Source organism: Molothrus ater, chromosome 3 (genome assembly GCF_012460135.2).
Source record: "Molothrus ater isolate BHLD 08-10-18 breed brown headed cowbird chromosome 3, BPBGC_Mater_1.1, whole genome shotgun sequence".
NCBI classification, from domain to species: domain Eukaryota; kingdom Metazoa; phylum Chordata; class Aves; order Passeriformes; family Icteridae; genus Molothrus; species Molothrus ater.
The window spans coordinates 32,504,290-32,517,310 of NC_050480.2; the positions used below are offsets into that span (position 1 = coordinate 32,504,290).

At 39.1% G+C, this 13,021-nt stretch overlaps 1 protein-coding gene across 1 annotated transcript in view; it reads right to left on the reverse strand.

Annotated features, from left to right (window-relative positions):
* Nucleotides 1–8,443: 8,443 nt before the first annotated feature.
* ADSS2 (adenylosuccinate synthase 2) overlaps nucleotides 8,444–13,021 on the reverse strand; it is a 37,201-nt gene continuing 32,623 nt past the window's right edge. Inside the window, exons 12-13 of the mRNA XM_036380278.1 lie at nucleotides 10,708–10,857; nucleotides 8,444–9,887 (exon numbers count right to left, since the gene is read on the reverse strand). Of these exons, the coding sequence (XP_036236171.1) occupies nucleotides 9,835–9,887; nucleotides 10,708–10,857 (203 nt within the window). The 3' untranslated portion in view covers nucleotides 8,444–9,834. The remainder of the gene's footprint in view (nucleotides 9,888–10,707; nucleotides 10,858–13,021) is intronic.

Below are 13,021 nucleotides of genomic sequence, written 5' to 3' on the forward strand. Positions count from 1 at the left end.
TTAGTGATTCAGTACACAGAGCTGTCATCCATATTAATTAATGAACTGTGGTTGACTGAACAAGTATGTTCAGAGTGCTTGCACACAAAAAGGAAAAAAATCATCTAACTACAGCCAATTATCTAAGATCATCCTAGACTTAGTAGTTAGCTATGATTGGCTAGAAATTAAGGAAAATATTGGTTATTTGCCTCCCAGTTCTTCATCCAACAGGCAACACCTTCCCCCTCATGGGAAGCAGCACGCACCACCTCTAGATGAGCAAAGCAAGCTGGTTTGGCTCAGCAGCCACAAAGCAAAGATCGGGATATTTTTTTGACAGCATTGGCAAAGCTGTTGGTATCAGCTCAAATGGTGACATATTCAGACTTGTAGGATGTTTTCATAAGCCAACAAAGGAATGTGGTTAGATGAAACTGCTTTGGAGTAGGTGCAGAGTTGGTCAGGCAACAAATAAACAAATCACACCTAGAAAGTGATTCACCTTCAAACAAGCAATTCAGTGAATGGGTCCTGTTTTCACACAATTCACATTTTTCATCTGTGAAGTCAGCAATGGTAAAAAGAGTGTCCTTAGTAAATGTGCCGGTGATGCAAAGCTGAAAGGAGCTAAAAGTACATTAGAAAACAGGGTAAGAGTTCCAAATGATTTTAACAAATTAGAGAAATGGTCTGAGAAAAATAGGCCCCAACGCACTAGGGCTGTGGGCAAATTTTTGTAAGCAAAAAAAAAAAAAAAAATCAATAAAGCAAATGCAAAATGGACTAGAATATGAATCAGCAAAGCTTTGACACTGAAAAGCTGGAAAACATCATACCACAATCCATAATTAGATTTCCTGATACAAGATACTTGATGTCATCCATACCTTACACTCACATGCCAAACATCAGTGAACAAACTGTAACCATTTTCAGATCCAAACTCCCCAGGGACAGAAAAAAATAAACCAAACATGCTGCCTTGGACATCTCTAAAAGTGACCTCCAAGCAGAGCCTCAGAGAATTGATTAGGCTGAGGAAAAAACTGGGACATAGCAAATACTGAAAAGAGTGCTGCAGGGAAAAAAGGCACCTGTCCTCCCTATCCATAGCAAAGAGCCCAGAGAACAGCAAAGCCTAAACTTGCTAGGGAGAGATCTAAATGGCTGGTAGGAGAAACCCTCCAAGGGTGAAACACTGGGGCAGATTAACACAGAGGGCTATGAGGTCTCAGGGTAAGAGGTTAGGTCTCTGTCACTAAAGGCAGAAATCCTCCTCCTATCCCAGAACCTCATGGCCTCTCCTGGCTCTAGGACTCTCTGTCTCAGAAGAAAGCAAAGCTCTTCCTTCTTCCCTGCCCCACCTTGTGTTTCCTGAGGTCTCCCTATTCCAGTGCTGAAATGTAGATTGTAGCTCATATGACAGAAGGGTGCATAAAAAATCCAGACTCAAATTACACCTATGCTTCTAATTCCAGAAAGGTTAAAGAAAGCTTTACTTTCTGTCTACAGCTAGTAAGATGTCCTGGAGAGTATGTCCAGTAAGACATCAGAAAAATATTTACCCTTTAAGACCCAACCCTAGGCTCCCTTCCATGTCAGATCTTTTTTATTTTCTCACCTTTTGCCTTTCTTTAAACTTCACCAGTTAGGAGATGTTCCTACACTCAGATCTAGGAGTAACTTGAGGAGAATGCAACCTGAGGACCAGCAGGTACTACAGTCTAATTTAGCAAAGTGCAGCAGCACTCAGGATGGTGGCTCAGGTGTGCAGGGGCACAAGTTTCCAAGTGATTTGTTGACAGATCCTCTCCCCTGTCCAGCTCTTAGTCTCCCAAGATACCACTCCATTTTGTTGTGTATATAGTCAACTGCAGCACTGCTAGTAACCTGGCTCAAACAGCACTCCAAAATGCACTCACAAGGCTGACACCTGGGAGGCTGCTCCCCTTGCCCCTTGAAAAGCAGTAAAGAAAAGAGGAACTGTCACAAAGTCAGGCCTAGTGAGGCAGAGGGTCTTGCTCCCACCAGCTTAGCAAGGCAAAGGGAACCCAAGCTGACAGCACCTGTGCTTGTACCTACAAGATTTGCCTTTCCATAATTTATCCAGGTAAGGATAAGCTCACCTTACCTGGTAAGCTGCAGCCTCAGTCTTTGCCCAGTGTGTAAGTAGAAATACCACCTACTGAAAAAACTTTACTGGTGTGGCCTTCCCTGGTTCTCAAAAGCAGTACAGACTTCATCCTGGAAAAAGAACTCCTTTTCAGCATGTTAAGTTCTTTAAAGTTCAAAACCAAGATTAGGCTATTTTTTAGTGGTTTATTGTCATTTAGCACAGCAAATAGATTACAGATGGTCCTGCAATTTTAATTGTGTGGCTGTGGCATTTGGACCTACTGCTTCCCCTTGAGTGCACATGCTCCCTGCAGGTACATGAAGTATTTAACCTCTGCCTTAGGTTCCTCTCCTCCAGTGGGGCTGTCTGTTAACATTGGAGCCACTCTTGCTCACAGCATGATGAGGATTTTTAATACAGCAGGTTTGAAAAGCTTCTGAGACTTGTAACTAAAGTTCTATGTGCAAAGTTACGAGAGAAAGATGTAACTCAAGCATTCTAATGGCAAATTTAAAAACTATTTCTGGATGTATATCCAGGGTGGAAGATAAATTCTGAGCCCTTGAATTGCACATCAGGAGACAGGCAAGCAACCCAAAGTTTGGAAGAAACCTTGTAGATTCTGTAGTAGACACAGTCACTACTGGCATCCTCTCAGGTAGCTGGGCTGGCAACCTGAATACATGACTCCAGCTGGAGGAAGGAAGATGCAACCTCCCCCTCTTCCCAAAGATGAGGGATGAGGAATGCTTCCCGCTGAAGCCACGCCAGGGTAAAACTGGAGAAGAATCACCCCCGGGGACGAGCTGGGGAGAGGAGAGGAATCTCTGTTGGTGCTGCTGACTATGATGAGGACAACAGTTGTGCAGAACTGGCTGACAGGGATATGGAAATGTTGGTAAATATAACAGTGATTCTCAACAGCTCATATTGTGTGTGAGTGTTGGAGTTGTCACTTTTGTATGTTGTATAGCTACATTTTCCAAGATTGACTGAAATTATCTAAAGCATGAAAATACATTCTTTTGTAGACTGGATTGGATAAGGAGTTTTTACATCGTGCTCTGCAACTAAGTGGAAGATGCAGTGGTCTTAGTTTCAGGAAAAAAAATTGAACTGTGGACGTGTTCAAGGAGTTTCTAAGATGGTTTTGTCATTATACTATTCAAAACAATACTCCTACTTAAGATCTCTGGTGAGAACCAATTTAAACATCAAACTCCTGGAGTTGCAATATTAATTCACACTCCAGTGAAGTAGTTGCCATGGAATAGCCAAAACATAATTCACTGACTTTGACGGGCAACAAAACACAGAAAACATCTACTTTGTTTTCCAAATACTGGTGAGTCAGTGTTTTACACACAGCAGCCAAATTTCACTCCTCAGGAGGTAGAATAAATTATTACTTAATTGTGACAAACAAGCAGACCATATCAGACCATGATATAATGAATCAGTCTGTGAAGAAATTCTGCCTTCTCAGAAATTCTTCTGAGTCACAGAACAGCACATTTTTGTCCTGAAATAAAACACTTTTTAAGTAAGTCAACTGGTTCTTGCATTAGTTTCTACTCTAAGACCTGCCACTAATATCGTGCAACTCATTCTAGAAACTCCCATAGCTCTGCAAAATTTATCCTTTTGTAGAACCTTTACTATTACATGCAGACACTGCTTCTTTTCTTCCTGGGGGATTCCTAATAGGCATGCTATCCCACAGTGAATTTTGCTATCAAATTGGAGATTAATACATTCAAGCCACATAAGCAAATTATTTTAGACTCAGCAGCAGCTCCTGAACATAAGCACAAACAAACAAAACACCCAAATATTTTACACCAATGCTTGTAGGAATTTGGCATGTTACACTCTGCAAAAGCTAAGGGAGTTTAGCAGATTCTGCCCCAATCTTGCCACCAGCCTCCTAAACCACAGAGCACACAGTATGTGCACAGGTCAGGCTGTCAGCTAGTTGGATAAAAAAATCCACTGAAGATTCTTAGTACCTCAGAGCAGTACTTTTCTGAGGGGAAAAAAAAAGTCTGCACAGCTTCTATTTCTTATCTGAAAAAAATGCATTCATCTGCATAAACTCACATTTTTTTCAACAGAGGCAAGATTTTGCCTTGTTATCAATGTCGTCCCTTTATTCATTTTTAAATTCTGTACCGGGACAAAAATATTTCTTTTTGTATAACATGACTGTTACACAAAAAAAAAAAATAAAAAAAAATCCCCTTTCACCACAGCTTGGGTGGGCTTCTTGCTCTCTAGCCTGCTGCTTGTACCTTCACTATTCTCTATTGCTTGTTTCATCAGCTCAGCTGTTCATCCTGGAAAGGATGTCTGGTTTCTGTCATGGGCAGCTAGGATGGCTCCACAAGTCACATGCATACAGAGGAGCTCCAGGGTAAGTCTGTGCATCAAAGTAAACCCATGAGACCCATGGAATAAGCCTTCCCCCTTTTATGCCTATTGTGGTCAACATTGCAACAACTTCTATTGATTTTTTTTATTACTTTGATGTACAAAAGGAACAGGAGAACCCAGGCAGAGGAAACCAAAGCTATATTCAAAAGTTTTTGGCTGTACCAGGAGTGCTTGAATGGCCTGAATTTATCATATATTTGAGAATCCAGAATGGAAATTGCTGTAAAAAAATCTGGATTTTTCTTCTCCCCTATGAAAATTTGTTGTATTGCACATTGACTTCTAACTGTTTGATGAGAAAAAAAGAAGTAAAACGTTGTAGGCCATTTATATTGGGTAGCCAAGGCTTTGAAAATTCTTTTGATACTGAACTAATGCAGTTAGTTGCTTGACTGCAGAAGGCACAACCCTTATCGGGCTAATTACAAGTCAGATGGAGCCAACTGAACAATACTGAATTATTAAGGTCTTACTGTACATTCTCAGGCTGTTAATATCTATTAGATTACAGCTGCATTATACTGAGAGCTCATTTCAGCAGGAGATTAGAAAGTACTTTCATAATTCTGGCTACCCTTTGGGTGGATCATGGTATTTACATACCATATGTCAGCATGAGATTACAGAATGATTTATGCTTTTTTGCCCAGACCTTTTGGTAAACTGCAACTGGCTTTGTAGTAAACTACAAGGCTGAAACGCCCTTCCATCCTGACTCTGACAACTCAGCTCTCAGGAAAAAACCACCAGTGACTGGTACAATCATGCTTCATTCAAAGCAACACTTGACTTGCTCTTTTCTCAACACAACTGAGTGATCCATGCTGGTTTTCCTGTCAGAGGGACACAGAAGATGAACTAGGGAGGTGTGCTTCACTATTAACAAGCTAGTCCTAAGTTGCATGCAGGGAAAAAAAAGTGAATAGTCATCTCATGTTTTGGAAAAAAGAGCCAACTACCAACACTGAGGTGCCCTAGTTCCTTCTGTAAGAACCAGACCACCTTCTGTAACCACCAGACAATTGTCAACCAGGGAACAAGACAAGGAAAACCATCTGTACTTGAGCAATTGTTATCTAAGAATAGTTACTCAAATACACTATTGGTAATTTCAGCAGTGCTCATTAAAAGAGCTAAAGAGTAAGTACCTGGATGCATGCACAAATAGATTAATCAGTGAAAAAGTCCAGTGGAGTGTAAGAAAATTGCTTTGATACACTTGACTAGTGGTTCCAAAGTGATAATGAAGGACGCTGGGATTTAACAGAGTGTTTTCTGTCTGAAGCTGAATAGAAGATATTTGAATGTGGATATTCCAAGGTATTTTAAAGATGTCGTGTCAAATGAGTTGTTACACTCTGATCAACAAAAAATGGTGTAAAATGTTAAGTTAATAATGCATCATCTGTGTGTACACAGGCATGCATGGCAGTCTATACCTTACCTTCAGTATGTAAAGCTCCCAAACACCAAAAGTAAGTGTGTTGATTACTGTACCACCAGGTTTTTTTAAGTTTCACTGTTTCAGAGACTACTAACAGTATGGGCAGGAGAAAAAACTCACCTGATTGCACTGTCTTTCCTTCCCAGCTATTTTGCCCTTTACTTTTTCTAAACCAGTCACACCTTCGATTATGTTTCAGTAAGAGAGCTGGCTGTGACAGCAAAAGGAAGTATCATCTTTTATCAGAAAGCAGATTTCCAGGGTGATGGTAGACGAAAGTACCATGACATCAACATCACATCTGCCCCTTCATCTGAAGCTTTTGTCCATTAGCTGCATGTCAAAACCCAATTAACATGTGGAACACAAATGGAAAGGCTAAGCAGCAGAAGTATCCCTCACTTTCCCTTATTTAGTTAGTAAAGGAGGCTCACTAATCTGTAGGGACATAAAGGCTATTAATGCTGCAGTACAGCACAAGCCTGGCAGATCGAGCCTCATAAATATTTCAGTGGCAGCAAGAACAGAGTGAGATCAAAATACCTTGTCTGTCATCAGCCTTGTCTGGTCTAACAGGTATCTGTGCCTCCTGTAAACATCCCATTAGCAGGAGGGGACACTTGGAGAGAATCAATTTCAACTACTATCCTATGCTGCCATCCTCTCCCCTTACACGGCAGTGATGGAAGAGCCTTCAGAGAGACAGCACAAAGGAAGGGCCTCCGAAATAGATGCTTGTCAAAGTATAAAGGTTTTGCTTTTTACCACAGCTTACTACTAGCCTGTGACAGACAACAAAAAGCCTTTTGCCAATGAGTGGGGCAATTCCTTTGAGAATTAGTTCAGTTCCTTTCTTGACTAATGAAATAGTGAGGAGGCAGAACACAGAATTTTATCTAGAGCTAAAAAACTATGTATGTCTTCAAAGCCATTTACCTTTGCCTCTGATGGACACAGAGCTGAAGGTAAAGTATTAGGCTGCTGTTCTCGTCTTCCTTCTTGTGAACATGAAGTTTGAAAAAAATCCCTGTAACTTACAGTGTTTGTTCCCACCACACTCAGGTTGGTGATAACATCCCATCTATTTCTCCATCTGTACAAGTGAAATAAGGTGGAGAAAAGGTAGCACTGCAGGAGGGGAAAATTTGGTAGGGTATAACCATTCTTTGACACAAGGAAAGCGTGCACCAGTCTAAGAATTCAACCAGAAAAACTTAGGCAAAACTAGCATGCAGGGACAACATAAAATACTTTACAGATGCCAAGTTTAACCACCTGAAACTGAGAAATTATTTGTTCCAGGTCATGGGAGTAAATATACACCAACAGATCCTAGACCACATATACCCTGGACAAGTATTGGTAGGAGAATGTTCTCAACTTTCCAGGCCTGCCCTTGAATGGAAGACTCAAAGAAAAATCTCAGCTGAATTTAAAAGACAGCAAATAATAAAAATCAGTATTGCACCCAAGGCAATTCTGTTTTGTTTCTTTCAAAATACTGCACAAATACTTTAATACTTTGTATCATTTTAGGCTACTGCTGTATTGCTCAGAAATACTGCTGCATCTGGTAATATGAATTCCTCCACTGAAAAACAATGGTAGTTTGTACAGTGGGGTTACAACAGTGAAAAAACTGAAACCTTGAAGGTCTCTGCTTGGCATAAGTGAAACACAGCTCCATGGATGTGTTTTATTTATTCACTGACTGTAGAAGGAAACATGCCCTCATTTATTTATTTATTCGCTCCTTGAACCAGCTAAGCCCACAGTCTTTGGCTGGTAGCTTCACTGACAGCACAAATCGCCTTGGTGCCTCCTACAGCTATAAGGGAACAAGAACACTTAGTAATTATTACCTATTGTTCACATTGCACCATCAATTCCCTCTATTGCCTAGAAAAGAGTAACTTTTTTTCCTTCTAAATAAACACTGGAATTTACATTTCACAGTTCTAGCCCTCCTTCTCTCCATCTGGGAACTAGGAAAATATTTTCAATTCAAGATGTCCTTTAGCTAGGGAGGGATAGTATGACTCTCTCCTGGACTGCAAGGCTGACAGCAAAACTAGAGCTTCATCTTCTCCAGGAAAAAAAAAAAATTAAAAGCAAGATCAGCTTGCTTTTTAATGGTGATGAGAATGATCTTTACATGCAATGCTGATACAAAGGTTTCTCACTGTATTTGCCAATTTTCCAGCATTCTGTGATATCCACCTCTTTCCTCACATTATGGAAGTAAAATACAGACCTCAGTAACTGCTCTGTCACATGCAAGCAATTCGATAGAAAATGCTCCTTAAAAATCAGTAGTTTTATCCTTCAAACCTCCTGTCTCTCCTCTTACAACAAGCAATTTTATTTTGTGTCTATTTAGAATACAAAAATTGTGCTAACCACCTCAGCAGCAGCACAGTCCAAAAATTATTCCATTTCAGGTAACATGTGGTCACTCAAGACAAACAAAAAGGCCTCATATCTTTTATTTTGCATTAGAATTTTCTTATATTCATTCATATATTCTTATATGCAGCCAAAATCTGCTAAACTAAATCTAAAACTGTTGCCCCACCCTGATACAAACTTGGGTTTAGGAAACAAAGTAAGTTTTATTTGAAGTTAAAAAGAAGCACATGAACACCACAGCACAGTGTGTAAAAACAGAGTCACTCTCAATAGTCTGCAAAGGGAAAATATAATTACTGGGTTGTTGCAAAAAAGAAATCCGATTCTTTGGAATAGATAAAAATGGTTATAAATTTAAATAGTTCTGGAACATTTCCACATTTCCCAACAATAATCCAAAATATGTCAGATGTCTTGAGGTGAACACTTGTTATTTACCCCACACCCAAAGCAAATACATGGAATACATTAAATGTTATTTCTACAGCATCTTCAACTTATAAATACAGAAGTGTCTGCACTTTGGCAATCCTCCAGAGAAGGATCTTCAATTGACTCTGAAGAAAGGAATTTCAAAGGGCATCAAAATGTTAGACTTCTCACAAAATATAAATATAACCCCATGTAATTAGGAGAAGAGTTTAAGATACGTGCCTTGGAAGCGAAGAAGCACAAAGTTTAAAATGCCAGGAAAAGAAAGAGTAACATTATAAAACATTTAACTCAAAATCAGAATGGTTCTTTAATAATTGCAAATGAACTTTTTTACAATATCAGTTTTCTAACTTTCTGGGCACACTTCCTGGTAAACACTTGAGTATCCTCTGTGAGTTACAAAGAGTAAGTTTCCTGTGTTATACAGCTAAAAAAACCTGGACATTCATAACAACTTGGCATCACACCTTCTTTTAAAAAAGAGATCACACAATAATTTAGACAGCATTTATAGCATTATAAAATCAGACTCCCCCTCTTTAATCACTCACAAGACCAGTCATTAAGAATACAACAGCTTTAGGAATACAAATAATGAGGATGTAAAACTATTTGTGCAAAACTGCATTATTTTTACTGTCTAAAATTTCAGGGAAGTAACACCGCCAAAAGCAGAGAGAGGGTAACAAAGACAAACAGTCATGAAAGCAATGCTACCTTAGATTTTCAAACAGGAATTACATTATGAAGTAAATAGTTGGTAAGGAAAAAAAAATCTGATGGCACCTTGAACATCAATGAGAAGTGTCCTGGTAATTGCAGTTGAACAGGAATTGATACAGGTTCATGTTAAGAGTCTCTTTCAGGAGTAGCAATTGATCTGGGGGTATCAACTCTAGCATTTCTTCCCATGCAAAAATCTATCTTTCCAACATCTTTGCTTTGCGGGCTACTAATGCATTTAAGAATGAGCAGTCTTTTGAGGAGTGTGCTTTCTTCCATGCATCTGAAATCTTTAAAACAGCTGGATCATTGATTCCCTGGATTTCCCTACTCCAATCCATTTAACTGCAGGAGAGAAAAAGCAAACTTCTATTGTAAGTAATACAAAGCAAGAGTAGATTGTATCTTAAGATACAAACTCATCTTCTTAAGCACCACATTTTGAAGAAAAACACAGCATATACTATTCACACACTAAGAAATGATAACTTTGTCTGTTGTTCTCAAAGAATACACTGACAACTTCAAAAAGCAGGTATTCTTGAAACTGTCATAATAAATTAATCACTTTTGCAGATTATAAGATAAAGGATAGTTACAAACTGTCAGATAAGTAAAAATTTGCATATCTCCTAACTCCCAGCTTTGGATGAAACCACAGGATCACCTTTATTAGGGAGCATGGAGAAATGTATAGTTCAGGAACATATATATACTCTCATATATAATTCAATTCTCAATATACACTCTCATACATACTCATATATATTTATACATATATATATACACATACTTACTCTCATATATAATTAATCATACTAATTAATAACTCATAGTGCCACTGACTTTATGATCATAGCAAAACTAAACCCCAATTATAACCAGTCTAAAAGACACTTGAGCAAGTTATGAAAAAAAACCTTAATTGAACAACAACTATAGTATAACCCAGAGAAGGAATGTATATTAAAACTTCTGAAAATTGTGAGTTCAACAACTAAATAAAAAGTATTAATACCATAATCACCAGTGGCACCAGGTACATCACAATAAGCAGTTAGAAACTAGTTTTCAGTATTTTGAGTCTTCATTAATCCAAAATACCAAACAGGTTTCATGGAGCAGGAATAACCCAGACAAGAAGAAGAAAATCTGTTCTACTCACCAGGAACACCCAACTGCTTTTCTATAAAACGAACGTAGTTTTGTGCATTCACAGGCAGATCATCAAACGTCCTGGCATTTGATATGTCTGTAACCCATCCTGGGAGTGTCTTATACTGAACCTCTACTTTGTTTAAGACTTCATGGTTGGCTGAGAAGCAAACAGAAACAAAAATTTTATGTCCATCGATATTCTCTACCATGAAACACTAATGAGGTGTTACCTCTTACACAGAGGTTTGCTCATAGGGTAATACAAACACTGCAGCCACTAAAGTGTTGGGGATTTTGTTAATATAAGCATAAAGGGAAAAAAAATCCAGTAAATATCAGGACTCAAGACTTTAGGAATTCCAGTGCTCAGTCACATGCATATATTTTGCTGAAACCATAATCTTTTCAGTTCAGAAAACAACTTTTCAGGGAAATAATTCCCCAAAATGTTCTTTTTTTTTTTCTGAACAAATACTGAGAACCAGATCCCTCTTCATAAGGGAATTGTGAAAGCAGAATTAAGAACCAGCTTGTAAGTATCAAGCAGCTAAAACATATTTTAAAATGGCACAGGAGTGTACCTTTTACTAAACACAGTCGTAAGATGTAGTTAAGAATTAACAGACCTCTAATACCCACAGACCCTTTGCCCCAAAACTCTGCAATGAATTCATCAACCAGTGTGGAGTCCCACAGGATGTATGAACCGTAAGTGTTCCCACGACTTCTCAGAAGAGAAGCAATATTTTGTCCTTCATTTAGTAACTTGCTACAATGTTGTCCTTTAACTATGAATCCAGTGATGATTTCTAGTTCTGAAAAACATGCTAGGCATACTGTTCTGGAACTGAATCACTCCAGTAATTATCTGAACATTAAGTCTTGGAATGACACAGGACAGCAAAACAAAGGCCTTAAATCTGAAAATGATCAAAATATATTCATTTTAAAATGGGAGGAGTCAAGCATTCCTTCTTGCCTTCATGAAGATGAGGGCATAGTAATTCATTTATGTAGGCTCTGTGTCCCAGTTTAAGTCATTCCTGCCAGGACAGCTAGTCAGCCTAGGAAAGGGTATGAGGTGCAAGAGGTACAGTAGTACAAATACAAAACCACACGCTAATCCCCTCCAGCATGTGTGCAGCCAACAAACTCAAGCTCAGCACATTGAACAATTTGTCCTGATGCAGGCAACAGTTCAACAGTAGCAGTGTTGTAAGGACAGCCTTAATGGACTAGGCATTTTGAGAAAGGCTGAAAGAAGACTGCTCTGCTGTCCTTGAAGTCTATAACAGCAAAGAAATGTGCAAAGTTTTGGACCAAGGTGTTCCCAGGTTAAAGGAATCCTGAACCAATACTCATGGCAATGAGAAGAGACAGGCACATTAAGGATGTCTGGTTGCAGAAGCCAAGGATAAGCACTTTACTGTCAGAAATAACAACTGAGGTGTTGTCTGCTGTGCAGGTGATCTGTACAACAGAACAGAGGCACTCTAAGTGCACAATCACAAAGTGATCTCCAGGCAGTGCAGATGGTTCCTAGCCCCCCTCTTTCTGAAGAGGCAGAGTGAATGAACACCTCATCTTGGATGTCCACAGGCCTTTGAAGCCTCTGCTGAGGTTAGAGGGAGATAGCTGAAAGCATTTGGTATTGAACGGTCTAATATTGACTACCATTTTCCATTAGCCTGGATTCCTTCCCCCCCCCAAGAGAAAAGAAAAAGAAGGGATGCACCGCTTGATGTTTCAAATGAGTCAGAATTTTGTCCCAGCAGATGTGATAAAGATTATATGTGGTAAAGACAAGCCACAAACTGAGCTCAGTGTAGTACCACATCTAGTCACCATCTAGATTTCTCTCAGCTTTTCCCTCAGTGGGTTTAAGGGTTTCCAGAATATTCCTTAACTGCTTAACTATATAACAGAGCAAATACAATGACATCATAATTTGAAGAGTGCTGTGATGCTACTTCCAACTCAGAAAAAATATCTCAGATTTGGGACCTTGGAATCTTTTTAAGAGAAAGATCCTCCAGCAATTTCCAGAAACTGAACACGAAAACAGTCATGTAGGTCAGACCAAAGGTGCATCCAGAATAGTGTGCCAGCTCTTTAACATACAATAAATGCCCACGGAAAAGGTGTAAGAAAAAAAAAAAAAACAAACAAAAAAACCAAGCATGAAAGTAAAGCTTGTCCAAAGTAATCTCCCAATTTTCCTAAGCATCTGTGTTTTCAAACCTCCTAAGCTAGAAGTTATGTCCCTCTGTCCTGAAATCAACTGATGTCTGAACTCGGACAGGAGGCATTAGAGAACCAGA